At 46.0% G+C, this 17,545-nt stretch overlaps 2 protein-coding genes across 2 annotated transcripts; both read right to left on the bottom strand.

Moving 5' to 3' along the window:
• Positions 1-77: 77 nt before the first annotated feature.
• On the bottom strand, positions 78-9,534 carry znf622 (zinc finger protein 622). The gene is made up of 7 exons (XM_061693503.1): positions 9,429-9,534; positions 8,028-8,583; positions 7,111-7,401; positions 5,992-6,154; positions 5,634-5,740; positions 4,801-4,944; positions 78-1,149 (listed from the first exon to the last, which is right to left on the bottom strand). The coding sequence occupies exons 2-7, from the start codon at positions 8,575-8,577 to the stop codon at positions 1,016-1,018; spliced, it is 1,389 nt and encodes a 462-aa protein (XP_061549487.1). The 5' UTR covers positions 8,578-8,583; positions 9,429-9,534; the 3' UTR covers positions 78-1,015.
• Positions 9,535-13,125: 3,591 nt separating this feature from the next.
• epdr1 (ependymin related 1) lies at positions 13,126-17,127 on the bottom strand. The gene is made up of 3 exons (XM_061695276.1): positions 16,755-17,127; positions 15,292-15,500; positions 13,126-14,415 (listed from the first exon to the last, which is right to left on the bottom strand). The coding sequence occupies exons 1-3, from the start codon at positions 17,027-17,029 to the stop codon at positions 14,222-14,224; spliced, it is 678 nt and encodes a 225-aa protein (XP_061551260.1). The 5' UTR covers positions 17,030-17,127; the 3' UTR covers positions 13,126-14,221.
• Between the last annotated feature and the right edge of the window lie 418 nt (positions 17,128-17,545).

A 17,545-nucleotide genomic window follows, 5' to 3' on the forward strand; every position in this document is an offset into this window, starting at 1 on the left:
CCCAAAGCTCACCCTTACCCTAAGGAGCTAAAGAGAAAGAGGAGAGAAAAAAAAAAAAAAAAAAAAGATATTCATCATTTCTGTTGCATTACCAGCTTTTATTAGGACAATCATCCAGACAACACATTTACTGCGTCATTATTATTATTATTCCAGGGTCTAGCTGGTGTATGACATAACCTTAATTTGTACGTCCAGTCTACAGGTGTCCAACTGACGGACAAAACTAGCCATCAAAATGAGAATAATCAAATGTCAGGCAGATTACATAGTTTGATGAGACGATTATTATTTTATTAATATAAAAGTAGTGTGTTGACGTTATCTTGCAGCAGTGAAAAGTGAGAATTTTTCTTTTGATCACCCCGAAATCAAATCAATCAAAGTCAAACTTTTGGAGTAGTCGGAAACGTCGCAAATTGGACCCCCCCCCCCGCCCCCCCCCCCGTAATGCTACAGTAAAAATATTTTTGTTCCCTAATGAAAAAAAATAGTGACGCCTTGAGATACAAGTTAATTGATTTGCGTGACCACACTCTTAACTCAAAAACTTCCCCACTGAAATCAATGGAAATGCCAATCCATTCCAGCCTCCCCCAAAAAAAACAAAAATTGTAATGTATGAGGGGGGGACACACACACTAAATATTGTACTTTACAAAAACATACAGTAATTACAATTTAAAAGAATGTAAAGAATTAAACCGTTTTTGTCACACTTTTTGCTTCAATTCAATGGACATGGTGCTGTTCCTTCTGGTGTGCCCACATTGGCCAGCTGGGGGCAGTAGAAGACAGACATGGAGAAGTCATAGCTTCTCAGTAAGTTGCAATATTATTAGTCGTCCTTCGCAGACGATGAAGAATGTATGACTCGGTCGGGTCACTTGTATCTCAAGGCGGCACTGTACTAAGTTTAGGTCATCGAATAACATGAAAGCGGTCAATTTCTACACTTGATTGCTTCTGTGGCTCCAAACAGTTTCAAGTTCAAGCCTGGTGTTTTTGGCCATCCTCAGAAGATGACTTGTGGGCGGAAGTGTTTCTGCTTGGTGGCGTTGTGACTCAATCCCATCTTCAGCATCCACTTGGACTTCATCATCTGCACGTACTGCATGTCACGATGAGCACGATGCACGCTACCGAGGCCTACGAGAAAACACAGCAAAGATTGCTCGCTTTTTCAGGGTCAACCCACATTCAACATATCCAATCAGGAAAAATTCCACTTCCTTGAGAAGAAACACACTGAAAACTCACTCGTAAGGTCAAACAATTCCGAATCCCACCAAACAGTTTTGGGGGGAAAAAAATACGCCTCAACAGTAACTCTAAACATCGAAATTGTTTTTAGAGTTAGAATTACCGTAACATTTACTTTCAACAAATTCCGACAGCCCATCTATGGCATTTCACATTAGATATTAGCATTAAGTTAGTAAACTTTTGAGAGATGAAACGATTGCCTCAAAGTTCTGAGGACCCTGGTTCAAATCCCACCTCCCAGTGTGGAGTTTGCATGTTCTCCCCGTGCCTGGGTGGGTTTTCTCCAGGTACCTCCCATGTCCCAAAAACATGCATGGTTGGTTATTTGAAGACAACATTTCCCATAGGTGTGACTGTGAGTAGTTGTTTGTCTATATGTGCCCTGCGATTGGCTGGCGACCAGTTCAGGGTGACCCGCGACCCTAGCGAGGAGAAGCGGTACAGAAGATGGATGGACAGTTCAGGGTGTACCCCGCCTCTCACCCAGCCAGCTGGGCTTGGGCGCCAGCACAACCGCTACCCGGGTGAGGATAAGCGGCTCGGAGAATGGATGGATGTTTAATTATTTTCGTTTTTACAGTGAACCTCAACAGGAAGTGACAAATTAACAGCTTGAAATTGTGAGCGCAAGAGTCCTCCTTTCATGACCTTAAAGTGATGTTATATGATTGTTTTCCATTTCTTGACAGTCAGAGAGCAACAAAAAGCGCTAATAAATACTTTAACAATTGTCTTTTAATAATTTTAGTGTGTAATAAGTTGAAATGTGTTTGCGACGGGTAATACTACAAAAGAAATGTTTCTATTGTTGCTGTTGTGCCTGAAATGAGGTCATCTGAATTTCTCAAACTAGACCTTTCCAAGGAGGCTGAGGAGTCTGATGCCCCTGTAATTGGAACACACCCTACGGTCCCCCTTCTTAAAAAGGGGGACCACCACCTCAGTTTGCCAATCCAGAGGCACTGTCCCCGATGGCCACACGATGTTGCAGAGGCGTGTCAACCAGGACAGCCCCACAGAGCCTTCAGGAACTCCGGGCGAATCTCATCCACCCCCGGGGCCTTGCCACCGAGGAGCTTTTTAACCACCTCGGTGACCTCAACCCCAGAGCTAAGAGAGCCCGCCTGAGAGACCCCAGACTCTGCTTCCTCATGGGAAGGCGTGTCGGTGGAGTTGAGAAGGTCTTCCAAGTATTCTCCGCACCGACTCACAACGTCCCCAGTCGAGGTCAGCAGCGCCCCACCCCCACTATACAGTGTTGATGGTGCACTGCTTCCCCCTCCTGAGACGCCGGATGGTGGACCAGAATTTCCTCGAAGCCGTCCGGAAGTCTTTCTCCATTTGCCTCACCTAACTCCTCCCATGCCAGAGTTTTTGCTTCAACGACCACCAAAGCTACATTCCGCTTGGTCAAGCCGGTACCCTTCAGCTGCCTCAGGAGTCCCACAGGCCAAAAATGCCCAATAGGACTCCTCCTTCAGCTGGACTGCATCTCTCACCGTTGGCATCCACCAACGGGTTCGGGGGTTGCTGCCATGACAGGCACAGACCACCTTACGGCCACAGCTCCGGTCGGCCGCCTCGGCAATAGAGACGCGGAACGTGGTCCACTCGGACTCGATGTCCGCCGCCCCCCCGCCCCCCCCCCCGGAACATGAGCAAAGTTCTGTCGGAGGTGGGAGTTGAAACGCCTTCTGACAGGGGATTCCGCCAGCGGACCCTCACGATACGTTTGCCACTGCCAGGTCGGACCGCCATCTTCCCCCACCATCGGAGCCAACTCACCCCCAGGTGGTGATCATTTGACAACTCCGCCCCTCTCTTCACCCGAGCGTCCAAGACATGTGGCCGCAAGTCCGATGACTCCACCTCAAAGTCGACCATCGAACTGCGACCTAGGGTGTCCTGGTGCCAAGTGCCACGTGTGGAGACCCTTATGCTTGAACATGGTGTTCGTTATAGGCAAACCGCGGTGAGCACAGAAGTCCAATAACAGAACAGAACTCGGGTTCTGATCGGGGGAAGGGGGCGTTCCTCCCAATCACGCCCTTCCAGGTCTCACTGTCATTGCCCATGTGAGCATTGAAGTCCCCCAGCAGAACAACAGAGTCCCCGCCGGGAGCACTCCCCAGCACCCCCTCCAAGGACTCCAAAACAGGTGGGTTCTCTGAACTGCTGTTTGGTGCACAAGCACAAACAACAGTCCGGTTTGCATGGTTTAAATAAAGGGTGTCCAAATTATGATCATTCATTTTCTTAGCAGCATAGACGAAAATGAACATTTGACTCGGGGATCTTTATAACCAGTATCAATAACAAACCTATGAACTAAAAGGCAATGTGTGTGAAACTAACCCAATTGCCTTAATAGCCATTAATTAATGTTTCAGCTAAAAGTTAAATATAGCATTGTTCAAATAGTTATTTGGGACCGTTTCGTCAAATTGTTTGTGTGTGCAAGTTTTAACTTGACTTTTTAAGCTTGTAGCCTTTTATTTTGAAGGGTACGCACCGGAACTCAGCATTTTTACACGAGTAGTAACTTCACGTGGCACCAGTGTCTTTAAAAAAAAATAATAATAATAATAATATTAATACATTTAATTGATGGTACCAAATGCTGCTTCCTTTCCTGATCTTCACCGATGAGGCGCAAGGTTAGTGTTTGTGATACTGTGAGACAACGTTTATGTGAATTTGGTCCCAATTCATTGTGATGTAACGTTGCTGCAGTGAAGTTTTAGCTCAATGTTAAGCTTTTCTCCCCCTGTCATCTGCGCTTACGTTGGTTTGAAGACTAAAATAAAGGCTAAAAACCTTCAGTGCAAAAGTGCAACCAAGCTTTTTAGTCTCAATGTTGGCATAGACTTATTTTGTTGTTTCACTCACCCAGTTGACTGAGAGTTGACTTCACTGAAGCTCCGCACGGTGCAGGCTGAGGCTCGGAGCGCGTCAGACGCTACACATTGTGAAAGCCTCTTTTGCACAATATATTCTTATTCAAAGTGTTGCACTTAGCCGAATTCATTTTCACAAAGTTAAGACACACTTTTGTTCGCCGCCACCGTTGGGCACAAGTTTGCGTCGTTCGTTTGCAGCGCTTTTTCGTTGGTTTTCGCCACTACTTCTTCAGGGTGGGCGAATTGGAGGCATCGAAATTGGGAACTGAAATTTTTTAATTAGAACGATTCCGGCAGAACCGGAAAGTTAGTCCCGGTTCTCAATGCCCAACCCTAGTTATTGTGTAAAAAATAACAACAGACGACACGGGGACAGACCAATCGTACTCATTCATTGATTTTCTGTCCCGCTTATCCTCACTCGGGTCGCGGTCATGCTGGAGCCTTAGAACGGTGAGGCGGATGTGCGTACCAGTCGTCCACCATGCTCCCCCCAATAGTATTCATTTGTGAAAAAAATAGGACATTGACCATATTTGGACATACGAGAATTGAGCATGACAGACTCTCTAGATGGCAGACTTTAACTACAGCAATAAATGGGGGTTGAGTAGATTGTGAGTTTGTTGCATACCTGCGTCGCCGGCCCATCCAAGCGCTTTGTATTGACGCAACACGCGTCCCACCGCGTTCCTGTTGTGGCTCAGGACCAGCGCCCTCTCGTTTCCAAAGCGCTGCTTGTAGTACCGCATGAGGGACCGATGGCCGATCCTGGAGCCTGAACAGAAATAAAGTGACGCAAGGATTGTTGTAAAGTAAGGCTGCCAATAAATCGATTTTATCAAGGAGTTTATTGTTCAATATGGCTTCTGTAGTTCATGTACAATGATTACACTAAGTTTTGCACCTGAGTCCGAGTCACTTGACAAATACCACGAGTGTCTGCTGATACCAAGTCTCTCGGCAATGCATTAAGAAGAAGAAAGAAAAAAGCGGACCTTCCAAATTGTCTCAATTGTTTTCTTTTTTTTTTGAATAAAAGTACCCAAACATGATACCTTTCATACAGCTATAATTCTACTGGAGCAGTGATTCAAACAAAGTAAACCAATATATATGTTTTTAATAGAATTACATTGGTGAAGCAACGAACAACAATCCAAACAAATGTAAATATCCAGTATTAAATAAACTCAAAACTAAAAAACAATTTACAAATGGAGGGGGAAAAAAAATTCGATATTTTTTTTACTCTACCTCAATCAGCTGAAAATTACATGATCGGCCCCCTGTAATGTCAACTCTTGGATCTATGTAGTTTGACAGCTTTTTTTTTTATTTTTTTTTTTAACTTTAAAGCAGTAAACATCTACAATATAAATAATAATAAAAAGAAGCTGTATTTTTGTGGGGGGAAAAAAAACCATTTTATTTTAAGGCCATATCCTCATCCTCCATGACACTCACCTGACGGAAGTGTGAGCTCCATTGTCTCGTCGTCATATTGAAAGTTCTTGTCGTCAGGAAGCTCCTCGTCGTCCATGTCATCAGCCCCTCTTTCTGGGTAGCTGCTCCTGTTAACCAAACAACAACAACAACAATCAAATCTGAATCCTTCCCTCATTCCAGACTCCCTAAACACAACAAAGGGAATTTTTTCATGCAGTCAAATAAGATTGAACTGTTTTTAGGAGCTCATCCTTTTATTCGCTGATGTTTTTTTATTGTTTTTGTCTGAACCCCCACTTTCGAACAGAACCGTTCACTTCCCGTTGACGACAGAAGATCCCGCCAATAGGTCGTCACGACCGGTCACCGCGGTTACCTGAAGTCGTAGAAGTCTGCGAACTCAAGCGCGGCGTCCCCGTCTGTGTAGAGCTTGCAGTGACTTTTGTCTGTCATGTGACCCTGCACGGCTTCCGTGGAGTAAAAAGAGCGCCCCTTCTCATTGCACCACAGGCACACGTTCCCCGCGCCCACCTTCTCGCCTAAGAGTCAGAATCAGAATCATCTTTATTTGCCAAGCATGTCAAAAACACAAGGAATTTGTCTCCGGTAGTTGGAGCCACTAACCTACGACACGAGACAGTCAACTGCTAGAGAATACTTTTGGGACAAAGACATAAAAAATAACTGAGAAATAAAAGGTTACCAGTAATGTGGTAATGCCGCTACATTATTTTGTTTTGACAATTGTGCAAAAAGATGCAGCGTTCTGTCGCAATTAGAGCAGTATGAAATGACTAATAGAACAATAGTCCGGTGCAATGACCAATGTGCAAAGGGCGCAGAGACTTCAAGAAATATATGCAGTTTAAAGTGCGATAATCTGGGACAATGTCGATTGTGCAAATGTTGTAGATGCGACTCAGGCACATGAGTGGCCAGTAAGAACAACACAGCACATTTAAAATCCTCGTCACGTCTGTACGCCACAAAAGCACAAAGTTCACAGTTGCATATTCTTTATCCTCTGCAAAAAAAAAACAATATTAGTGCTGTACTAAGGGGCTGAGATTGTCACAATGTGGCACGCACACCAGAAGGAGCAGCACAATGTCCATTGAATTTAAGCAATGTGTGACAAAACGGTTGAAATCGTTAAAGTCTGTTTAATTGGGTCGTTACCACATGCTAAAGCGCTGTATTAAAATAAGGATTCAAATGTAAAAAAAATATTTCTGGTCAAACTTAAATAAAAACTGTACCTAAATAAATGTTTAAAAACAAAAGAGTACTTAAAGATTAAAAGCAAATGTATTGAACATAAACTAAACTGGACTTGGACAGTGATTCTTTCACATACCACTAGAGGGAGCCCACATACCACACTTCGAGAATCACTGGCAAAGGCAAAAAAGCTCGACCACCGTTTACCACCGCCCATCTCTTTCAATTGGTGCTCATTTGGGTAAATTCCTACATGGGTGGCATTGAGACTTACCGAGGTAGCGCACCAGACCCCTGAGGTCCACCAGGTACTGAAGATCCGGGATGAAGAAGCTGTGAACGTGCGTCATGTGGGCGACGTTCCGCAGCAGCGACTTGGAATGATGCGAGCAGAACAGACAGTCGGTGACGGGAATCGAACCAGCCAGGATGGCGATGGCGGGCTGCTGCGGGTCGGACGAAGCAGTTGGGTCTCCTTCCTTTGCCTCTGTGGGCTCATCTTCATCCTCCTCCTCCATGTCCTCATCGTCATCATCATCATCTTCGTCCACGTCCTCCCACTCCTCTGTAGGGATAACAACACACACAAGTTCTGTAAATTCTCATTTTCGATCTAATTCAATCTATTTTATTTGATTGAAATGTTTAATATATATATATTTTTTTTAGTTTGGTTAAAACAAGTTGTATTAGAAAAAAGGCATACATTTTCAACAAAAATCTATGCAAGTTTAAAAAACGTTTTAGATTTCTGAGAAACGTCATTTTTGATGAGAAAATATTGAATACTTTAGAGGAAAAAAAGGTTATATATTTTCAGGAAAAAAAAAAAAAAAAAAAAAAAATCATACATATTCTAAAAAAACATACATTTTAAAGAAAAACTGTCACGTATTTTTATTGTTAAAAAAGGTTTTCGGTTTCGTTTTCGTGAATGCAATCCATCGTGTCCGAAAAAGAACAGCCAAGTGTGACCGACAAGGTGTCAAACATTACTCCAGCCGACTACAACTATTTTGAAGGGGCTACAATCGGCCAATTTTGTTTTCCAGAAACTGCAAATGTATACTGTACTGTATAATTGAAAAAAAAAAAAAAAAAAAAAGACCTTTGCCTAGATTTTCGCGATATACAACGTGCCGCGATATAGCGGGTTTTCACTGTATTGTTTAAAATTTTTAAACAATTTACCTTCCTCAGCAGTAGCCCCTTCCTCCCGCTCTCTCCGCTTGGCCTGCTCCTCCAGCCACACGAGTCGCGGAGGTTTTTCCGCCTTCTGCGCCTTGCTCCTCACCGGCACCTCCTTCTGGCCTGTCCGGCACTGTTCCTTGAAGGCCTGCCGCAGAGCCTCGTTCCTGGCGTCTCTGTCCTCTTTGTCTTTGCTGCTGAGCCCTTTCTCCAGGTTCTTTTGGTTCAGCTTATCCACCTGTTGCCGAGCGGCCTGCAGGGCGTGGCGTTCGGACTGCTGGTGGCGCTGTGACTGCAGGTGGTTGCGGAAGGCGTTGGCGCTACAGAACTTTTTGTTGCAGACGGCGCAGACTTCGCCAACGCCGCTCGGGTGGCGCTCGGCAGCTGTGCGCTGCAACAGGACGCGGTCCTGGAAGTTGGCGGCGCTGACGGGTGGCATGTCGGCGACCTTGCGCTTTAGGTTGTAGCGGTGCCAGTCACTCTTGTAGTGGGCACGCTGCACCTCGCCGTCAGAGAACACCACGCGGCAGCTGATGCACGTGTAGGACGACATCGCAGCCTGAACACAACATTAGTAAAACATACCCTACTCACAAATAGTTTGGAACACAGTAGTCCCTCGTTTATCACAGGGATTAAGTTCCAAAACCCCCAACAGATAAAAATCAGCTACATAGCAACTCTCTGGTTATGTATATTTTAAAACCTTATGCACAACACCAATAGAAAATATGCATGTGAGGTGCAGCCATACAGGCATTATTTTTATCCACTTGGGGTTGCCATCGTCAGGTCCTACACTTTTGGAGAGTGCCATGGGAGTCAGCAAATGAGAGTTTAGATTTGGCTGGAAGTTAACTGGCATGTATGTTGAGTGACTGTGAATGTTTGTGTCACATGTTTATTTTGTTACCATTTGGAGATACAATCTTAATGCAGTAAAAGAAAGATTTTTTTTTAATCTTGAAAGGGTAGTAACATTCATATTGTTAGTTGCTTGTGGAATCATCAACACTTTATACACTTGTAATAAAAAAAAAAAGGGACAATACAATGCGACGATATAAAATACACTATTTCAACAATATTTTTTTCTTGTCCATAGTTTACATCGTGACAACAAAAAAACGTCAGCAATTACCAAATAGATTCGTTGTGGATAACAAACCAGCTGCCCAAAAAGTCACCAACACGAGTGGCTTATTAAACAGTTGAATTATTCAAAAAGTGTTTTTTCATTTGTTTTTGTGTCACATTTAAATGTGACAACACGTTTCGCTGGCTTGTTAGCTTACTAACTAGCGAGCCCCACTGGGACGTCAAAGAAAAAAAACATCGACGTAAGATTATTTCACTTATATCATGGTTGCATACAACAGTCGCGTTTGCAGGTTTTATACTTACGTCTTGTGCAGGCTAAAACCAAAGAAATTGCAAAAGTTATTGAAATAAAGTGCTAAACGTGTTTTTCAACTAATGATGGGCTCTTCCTGATAACCTTTGAACTTCCTCTTCTTCGTCGGTTTTATGCTTTTATGGCGCCAACCATTCCCTCGGTGGATAGAGTAGGTATTGCAAAGTCTGAGCGGCAACGAATAGAATTAAAAAATAACACTGTACATCCGTAAATCAAATAAAATGAACCAAAAAAAATTCGGAATTTTATCGCGTTAGTGGTATTTTTTCCCTCCAAAGTAAGTAAATATAAATATATTTAATAGATAATTTAAAATATATCCATCCATCCATTTTCTACCGCTTATCCGGGTCGGGTCGCGGGGGCAGTAGCTTTAGCAGGGACATCCAGACTTCCCTCTCCCCAGCCACTTCATCCAGCTCTTCCAGGGGGATCCCGAGGCGTTCCCAGGCCAGCCGAAGGACGTAGTCTCTCCTGGGTCGTCCTCGGGGTCTCCTCCCGCTGGGACGTGCCCGGAACACCTCACCAGGGAGGCGTCCGGGAGGCATCCGAAATAGATGCCCCAGCCACCTCATCTGGCTCCTCTCAATGCGAAGGAGCAGCGACTCTACTCTGAGATCCTCCCAGATGACCGAGCTTCTCATCCTATCTCTAAGGGAGAGTCCGGACACCCTGCGGAGGAAACTCATTTCGGCCGCGTTCTTTCGGTCACGACCCACAGCTCGTGACCATAGGTGAGGGTAGGAACGAAGATCGACCGGTAAATTCAGAGCTTCACCTCCTTCTTTACCACAACGGACCGATACAAAGTCCGCATCACTGCAGACGCTGCACCGATCCGTCTGTCGATCTCCCGTTCCATTCTTCCCTCACTCGTGAACAAGACCCCAAGATACTTGAACTCCTCCACTTGGGCAGGATCTCATCCCCGACCTGGAGAGGGCATGCCACCCTTTTCCGACTGAGGACCATGGTCTCAGATTTGAAGGTGCTGATTCTCATCCCAGCCGTTTCACACTCGGCTGTGAACTGCTCCAGTGAGAGTTGGAGCTCACGGTTTGATGAAGCCATCAGAACCACATCATCAGCAAAAAGCAGATATGCAATACTGAGGCCACCAAACCGGACCCCCTCTACGCCTCGGCTGCGCCTAGAAATTCTGTCCATAAAAGTTATGAACAGAATCGGTGACAAAGGGCAGCCTTGGCGGAGTCCAACCCTCACCGGGAACGAGTCCGACTTACTGCCGGATATGCGGACCAAACTCTGACTCCGGTCGTACAGGGACCGAACAGCCCGTATCAGGGGGTTCGGTACCCCATACTCCAGAAGCACCCTCCACAGGACTCCCCGAGGGACACGGTCGAACGCCTTCTCCAAGTGCACAAAACACATGTAGAATGGTTGGGCGAACTCCCATGCACCCTCGAGGACCCTGCCGAGGGTGTAGAGCTGGTCCACTGTTCCACGGCCAGGACGAAAACCACACTGCTCCTCCTGAATCTGGGATTCGACTTCCCGACGGACCCTCCTCTCCAGCACCCCTGAATAGACCTTAGCAGGGAGGCTGAGCAGTGTGATCCCCCTGTAGTTGGAACACATCCTCCGGTCCCGCTTCTTAAAAAGGGGGACCACCACCCCAGTCTGCCAATCCAGAGGCACTGTCCCCGATGTCCACGCGATGTTGCAGAGGCGTGTCAACCAGGACAGCCCCACAACATCCAGAGCTCCGGGCGAATCTCATCCACCCCCGGGGCCCTGCCACCGAGGAGCTTTTTAACTACCTCGGTGACCTCAGACCCAGAGATAGGAGAGCCCGCCTCAGAGAACCCACACTCTGCTTCCTCATGGGAAGGCGTGTCGGTGGAATTGAGGAGGTCTTCCAAGTATTCTCCCCACCGACTCACAACGTCCCGAGTCGAGGTCAGCAGCGCCCCATCCCCACTATACACAGTGTTGGTGGTGCACTGCTTTCCTCTCCTGAGACGTCGGATGGTGGACCAGAATTTCCTCGAAGCCGTCCGGAAGTCTTTCTCCATGGGCTCACCGAACTCCTCCCATGGCCAAGTTTTTGCTTCAGCGACCACCAGAGCTGCATTCCGCTTGGCCAGCCGGTACCCATCAGCTGCCTCAGGAGTCCCACAGGCCAAAAATGCCCAATAGGACTCCTTCTTCAGCTTGACGACATCCCTCACCGTTGGTGTCCACCAACGGGTTCGGGGATTGCCGCCACGACAGGCACCGACCACCTTACGGCCACAGCTCCGGTCGCCCGCCTCAGCAATGGAGGCGCAGAACGTGGTCCACTCGGACTCGGTGTCCCCCACCTCCCCCGGAACATGAGCAAAGTTCTGTCGGAGGTGGGAGTTGAAACTCCTTCTGACAGGGGATTCCGCCAGACGTTCCCAGCAGAACCTCACAATACGTTTGGGCCTGCCACGTCGGACCGGCATCTTCCCCCACCATCGGAGCCAACTCACCACCAGGTGGTGATCAGTTGACAGCTCCGCCCCTCTCTTCACCCGAGTGTCCAAGACATGCGGCCGCAAGTCCGATGACACGACCACAAAGTCGATCATCGAACTGCGACCTAGGGTGTCCTGGCGCCAAGTGCACGTGTGGAACACCCTCATGCTTGAACATGGTGTTCGTTATGGACAATCCGTGACAGAAGTCCAATAACAGAACACCGCTCGGGTTCTGATCGGGGGGGCCGTTCCTCCCAATCACGCCCTTCCAGGTCTCACTGTCATTGCCCAAGTGAGCATTGAAGTCCCCCAGCAGAACGATGGAGTCCCCAGCGGGAGCGCTCTCCAGCACCCCCTCCAAGGACTCCAAAAAGGGTGGGTACTCTGAACTGCTGTTTGGTGCATAGGCACAAACAACAGTCAGGACCCGTCCCCCCACCCGAAGGCGGAGGGAGGCAACTCTCTCGTCCACCGGGGTGAACCCCAACGTTCAGGCGTCGAGCCGGAGCGCAATAAGTATACCCACACCTGCTCGGCGCCTCCCACCGTGGGCAACTCCAGAGTGGAAGAGAGTCCAACCCCTCTCGAGAGGACTGGTACCAGAACCCAAGCTGTGTGTGGAGGCGAGTCCCACTATATCTAGTCGGAACTTCTCGACCTCACACACCAGCTCGGGCTCCTTCCCTGCCAGAGAGGTGACATTCCACGTCCCTTGAGCCAGCTTCTGTAGCCGGGGATCGGATCGCCAAGGTCCCCGCCTTCGGCCACCGCCCAGCTCACACTGCACCCGACCCCTATGGCCCCTCCCACAGGTGGTGAGCCCATGGGAAGGGGGACCCACGTTACCCTTTTGGGCTATATATATAAAATATAAATGAATAAAAAAAAAAATTGACATCCATTAAAACATTAAATTGTGAAATATAATTTTCAATAAGTTGATGAAACCAACTTGATTATTTTAAGACTGATATAATTATTACCATTTTTACTGTACTTTTTAGTCAAGTACATAAAACGTAGCCTGCAAAGTTAAATACAACTAAACCATTCCCTAAATCAGGGTTCACCAGTGTGGTGGATTTTTTTGCCTGTGGTTCCGAGTCGGAGGTCACCCGGGAGAACTCCGACGTCGGTCGGGCATGGGATGAATGAAGACTTCGAGACACTTGGCGTTTGGGCTAATTCGATTTATTGAACAAGCCTTAGTGTCATAACAGCTGCTTACATTGCCAGAACGACGAAAAAGCCCCCGAAAACCCCCGGATCTCTGTTTTATCAAGCTTTCCTTCCCTGGGAGTGGCTTTAGTGCCTCCTCGGGTGCACCCGGAAGGATGGTGCTCCTCATGACCATATTTGGAATCGCACTCGCCTGCCGGTGCCTCTTACTCTGGTCAATCCCTCCCTGGGGCCCTTTGCTGCGATAATGAAAACAGTCCTCTTTGAAGACCTGGCCCCGGTTGTAAACCCCAGACAGGTTTCTGTCAGGGAGGAGCAGGAAACCCCAATATACATATAACTGGTTAAAGAACGTCCTTTGATGTAGAATTACAAAGAAAAGATAGTTGGCGTGAATACAGGTCTCCAACCTTTTGTTCTGTGCAAAGGAACTCTGATTGCGTTACTATTAAAATATACTACACCAGCCTTTTGGAAACAAAACTTCTTGGCGTAGGGAACGCAGGTAACAGCAACTACGTTCAAAATCATTCACTCATTCCCTATTTCCCAGTCACTGTGTGGGCATTTTTAGTGCACTTTTTTTTTTTTTTGCTCACATGTAAATCAAAATATATATTTAAAACAGACAAAAAACTTAACTGTACTGATTTGAGGCAGTAATTCTTTCATTTGCTGTTTTTGAAATCATATACTCATTCCCTAACCCCTCATCAAAGCCAGCCAATCACAGCTGACTTGGGGCGAGAGGAAAGGGACACCTTGGACTGGTCGCCGGCCAATGTCAGGGCACCTATTGACGAACAACTGACTGGATGCCACTACATTCAATGTGAGGGCAATTCACTTCTTCAATCAGAAGACATCACTCTGGAGAAGGATTTTGTATGAATAATCTGCTTTATTATCATCACACTATATGAAGATTGTGCTCAATATCGTCATATTGAATTATGTTTACATGAATGAATACTAGGCAAAAACTAAACTCAAACTAGGACACAAATTACTCGAAAGTTATGCTCCTCTAGTTTAGGTCGGATTTTAGGAACTAAAAAGCGAAAAGAAAAAAAAAAGTTTCACTGTCGCTTCCCGATGCCTGATCGGGACGTGATGAGCAGCCGAGGAGCGGCTCAGCAGAGCGTCTGGGCCATCCTGCGGGCTTTGGCCGCCTGGCAGCCGGGCGGCGGCGTGAAGACGTCGGGGTCGCTGATGCCCAGCTGCAGGTTGAAGAATCGCGTAGAAGTGGTCACGCTGCTGTTCTTGATGTAGGTCTCCTGAACCGGGTAGCAGTCGCGCAGCGTGTACACGCCCACCCATGTCTCATCTGCCACACACAAATACATATACGGTAGCCTCTCATTTCTTGCGGGGCTACGTTCCAGCACCCCCCTGTGAATGATGAAAAGCAGCGAAGTAGCGGCCATATAATTATTTTATCATTTATATTGATTTTAAAGCTTTCCATAATACTGATACAAAAATGTATGTGAAAATCAGGTCTTATGTTTGTCCACTTGGGGTGGCCATCCTCATCTTCTACACTGTCGTATCTGTGACTTTGAAGGTCTGTGGCTTTAGCTGATGAGTGACCTGGGTATTAGCCAATGAAAATGTAGAGTAGGCAGTTGTCGGAGAAAACCCACGCAGGCTCGGGGAGAACATGCAAACTCCACACAGGCGAGGCTGGGATTTGAACCCAGGTCCTCAGAATTGTGAGGCAGATATGCTAACCACTCAACTACCGTACCACCCAAATTTTCTTTAATTTAAAAAAAAAATAATAATAATGTTGCTAAGTGTGCTTCTCTTGTAATGTTCACGTTTGGTTATAATTTCAAATCATCATGTCACAAATTGTCAATAAATTTTTTTACATTCAAAAAATAGAGTAAAAAAGATTTGAAGTTTATTTACAATTTTAAAAGGTAAAACAAATTGTGGCAAATGTTCTTTATTTTAGTTTAGATCTTAAAACAACTGAAACTAAATGTGTGAGGTCATTTTTATTTTTAACCTTAAGAAAACGTGCTGTCCGTCCACATTTTAACTTTTTCTCATAAACTTGAGATGTGGGCTGCACTTTAGTTTTATTGTTACAATAATAAAAAAATAAAAAACTGCAGCCGGCTGCAAATGGGCCCCCGGATCGGACTTTGGACACCACCGGTGTAGATGTTTGGTAAAAATTTAGCACGCTCACGTTTGCGTGCGGGCTTCCTGTCCGACCACTCCTGCACCTCGACGTTGTCCCCGGGCCCGCCGATGATGTACTGGTCCTCGAAGGTGGAGTTGTCAGGGATGTCGAAGGGGTCCCAGGCCTCACTCAGCTCCACCTTGGCGCATTCTTGAGTCTTCTGGTCAATCTGGAACATCACCATGCTCTCGTACAAGTAGATGAACTCAAAGTACCTGCAGCCACAACAACAACATGAAACTGTGTGCATCTTGTGTACATTAAGTATTTTTCTCTCTTTATAAACTGCTGCTAAATCTGCTAAACAGCTTGACGTTGCACTGATCAATAAAGTTCTGTTCTGTTGTTTTCTATTCATAGTCATGTATCCGCACGTTGGAAATTTTTGACCTGAGGTAGGTGCTTTGAAAGCGCAAATATTTTTCCATGATTACCATCGCTTTCGTATTTTGTTTTGTACGGGAAGACTTCAATTGAATATTCAAGACTGTAAACATGAAGGGCAGAGATGTGTTCATTTCGGAGTTGCTTAAGACACTTAGTCACCTCATGAGCACATTTCCACTTTCAATTATTATTATTACGATTTTTCAAAGTTTGTTTGGTATCGGGAGAAATAAATAAAAATCCCACCAGGGGAAAAAAACAAAAAACAAAGGGCAAAACTTGTTTTGAAAATTGTCATTGTCGTTTATTTTTTTCTAGAAGCGAAGGGGGAAACATTAAAAAAAATTAAAATGGTATTGCTGGAAGTAAAATGGAATAAAAGAAGCAGTAGAAGTCTTGCGTCCATCCATTTTCCATACCGCTTCTCCTCACGAGGGTCGCGGGCGTGCAGGTGCCTGTGCAAGGTGACTTTGGGCGAGAGGCGGGGTACACCCTGAAGTGGTCGCCAGCCAATCGCAGGGCACATAGAAACCAACAACCATTCGCGCCGACACACAATCAGTCCTCAATTCACCTACCATGCATATTTTTAGGATGTGGGAAGAAACCGGAGTACCCGGAGAAAACCTACCCGGGCACGGCGGGTAGAACATGCAAGCTCCACACAGGCGGGGCCGGGATTTGAACCCTGGGCCCCAGAACTGTGAGGCAGATGTGCTAACCAGTCGTCCACTGTTCCACAAATTCTATTCATTTAAAAAAAACAATTAAAAAAGCAGAAGGCTTGTTGAGGTTTTTTTTTTTTTGGCATTAAGTCAAAGTGTAAACAAACCAAAGTTCAGCTGGCAAAAAGTCAAGCAAATTGAGTCTTGCCACGTAGCTGCTGCAAGAAAACATAAAAGGTCTCAAAATAAACACGTTCTATGGCATCAAATATGTATGACTGTATTCTATAACGGTGTCTAGCACGCCTCTCTGTGAAAAGGGCTATACACATAAATAAAATCATAAATTTCCATCTTTTCCAACTATTAGCGCCAAAATGCTGTTTTTCAAAATACATTTTGAGCGTGTGTGTGCACCTCTGACACGGCGTGTGCTTCTTGTGCTGCTGCAGAACCCGCAGTCTGTGGTTCTGTCCGTCGTAGGACACCGCGGCCCGGTTGTTCCTGCCGGTACCGTGGTCGTACACGACCCACCTCCCCTCCCACTGCAGCGGGGCCAGGCAGGGCGAAGCTCTGGCCGCGGCGGTCGGGGACCGGGACGCTTCCACCGCCGCCTCCCGGACTAGCGTGCAGCCCAGCAGCAACAGCGGCAACAGCAGCAGCGGCGGCGGCACCAAGATCAACTGCTGCATCGTGGCGTCTTTTATCGTTGTTGGCCGTAAATGCGCGTCAAGAATATGAAGACACTAGTTGGTGAGCGCTGTTCTCACCGAGCCTTAGATACGTACGTACCATTATGCTTCCGGTTGAGATGTCAGTATATATATATAAAAAAAAAAAAAAAAAAAAAAAAAAAAAAATCAGTGTAAAAGCTTTTTGTTTTTTAAAGCATGCTTAATATATTCAGCATTCTCCCCCCCCCCCCACACACAATTTAAAACCGCTCCGAGCGGTGTGAATCCTGTAAACGATGACCCATTTAATAATTTACACAAAGTTCAAATGATTACAAAGTGGAGCCTTTATTGATCCTTCTCAACCTTATTTGGAGCATTTGGACAACAACTGCTGCTGTAACAAAGTGCTGACTATAAGATCGAACATAAAACATAACAATACTTACATTACAATGAAATAAAATAAATACATAAAATCATTATTATAATACCTAAACTTCTGTTTAGACAAACAATCATTGTGTACAACTC

Source organism: Phycodurus eques, chromosome 13, assembly GCF_024500275.1.
Source record: "Phycodurus eques isolate BA_2022a chromosome 13, UOR_Pequ_1.1, whole genome shotgun sequence".
NCBI lineage: Eukaryota > Metazoa > Chordata > Actinopteri > Syngnathiformes > Syngnathidae > Phycodurus > Phycodurus eques.

Excerpts from the sequence above, each read along its gene's own strand:
- epdr1 (XM_061695276.1), bottom strand. The coding sequence starts at position 17,029 with ATGCAGCAGTTGATCTTGGTGCCGCCGCCGCTGCTGCTGTTGCCGCTG. Across the intron at positions 15,501-16,754 it reads AAGCACACGCCGTGTCAGAG|GTACTTTGAGTTCATCTACT; the intron begins GTGCACACACAC and ends TTGTGGCTGCAG. Across the intron at positions 14,416-15,291 it reads CAGGAAGCCCGCACGCAAAC|ATGAGACATGGGTGGGCGTG; the intron begins GTGAGCGTGCTA and ends TGTGTGTGGCAG.
- znf622 (XM_061693503.1), bottom strand. The coding sequence starts at position 8,577 with ATGTCGTCCTACACGTGCATCAGCTGCCGCGTGGTGTTCTCTGACGGC. Across the intron at positions 7,402-8,027 it reads AGGGGCTACTGCTGAGGAAG|AGGAGTGGGAGGACGTGGAC; the intron begins GTAAATTGTTTA and ends TTATCCCTACAG. Across the intron at positions 1,150-4,800 it reads TGGATGGGCCGGCGACGCAG|GCCTCGGTAGCGTGCATCGT; the intron begins GTATGCAACAAA and ends GTTTTCTCGTAG.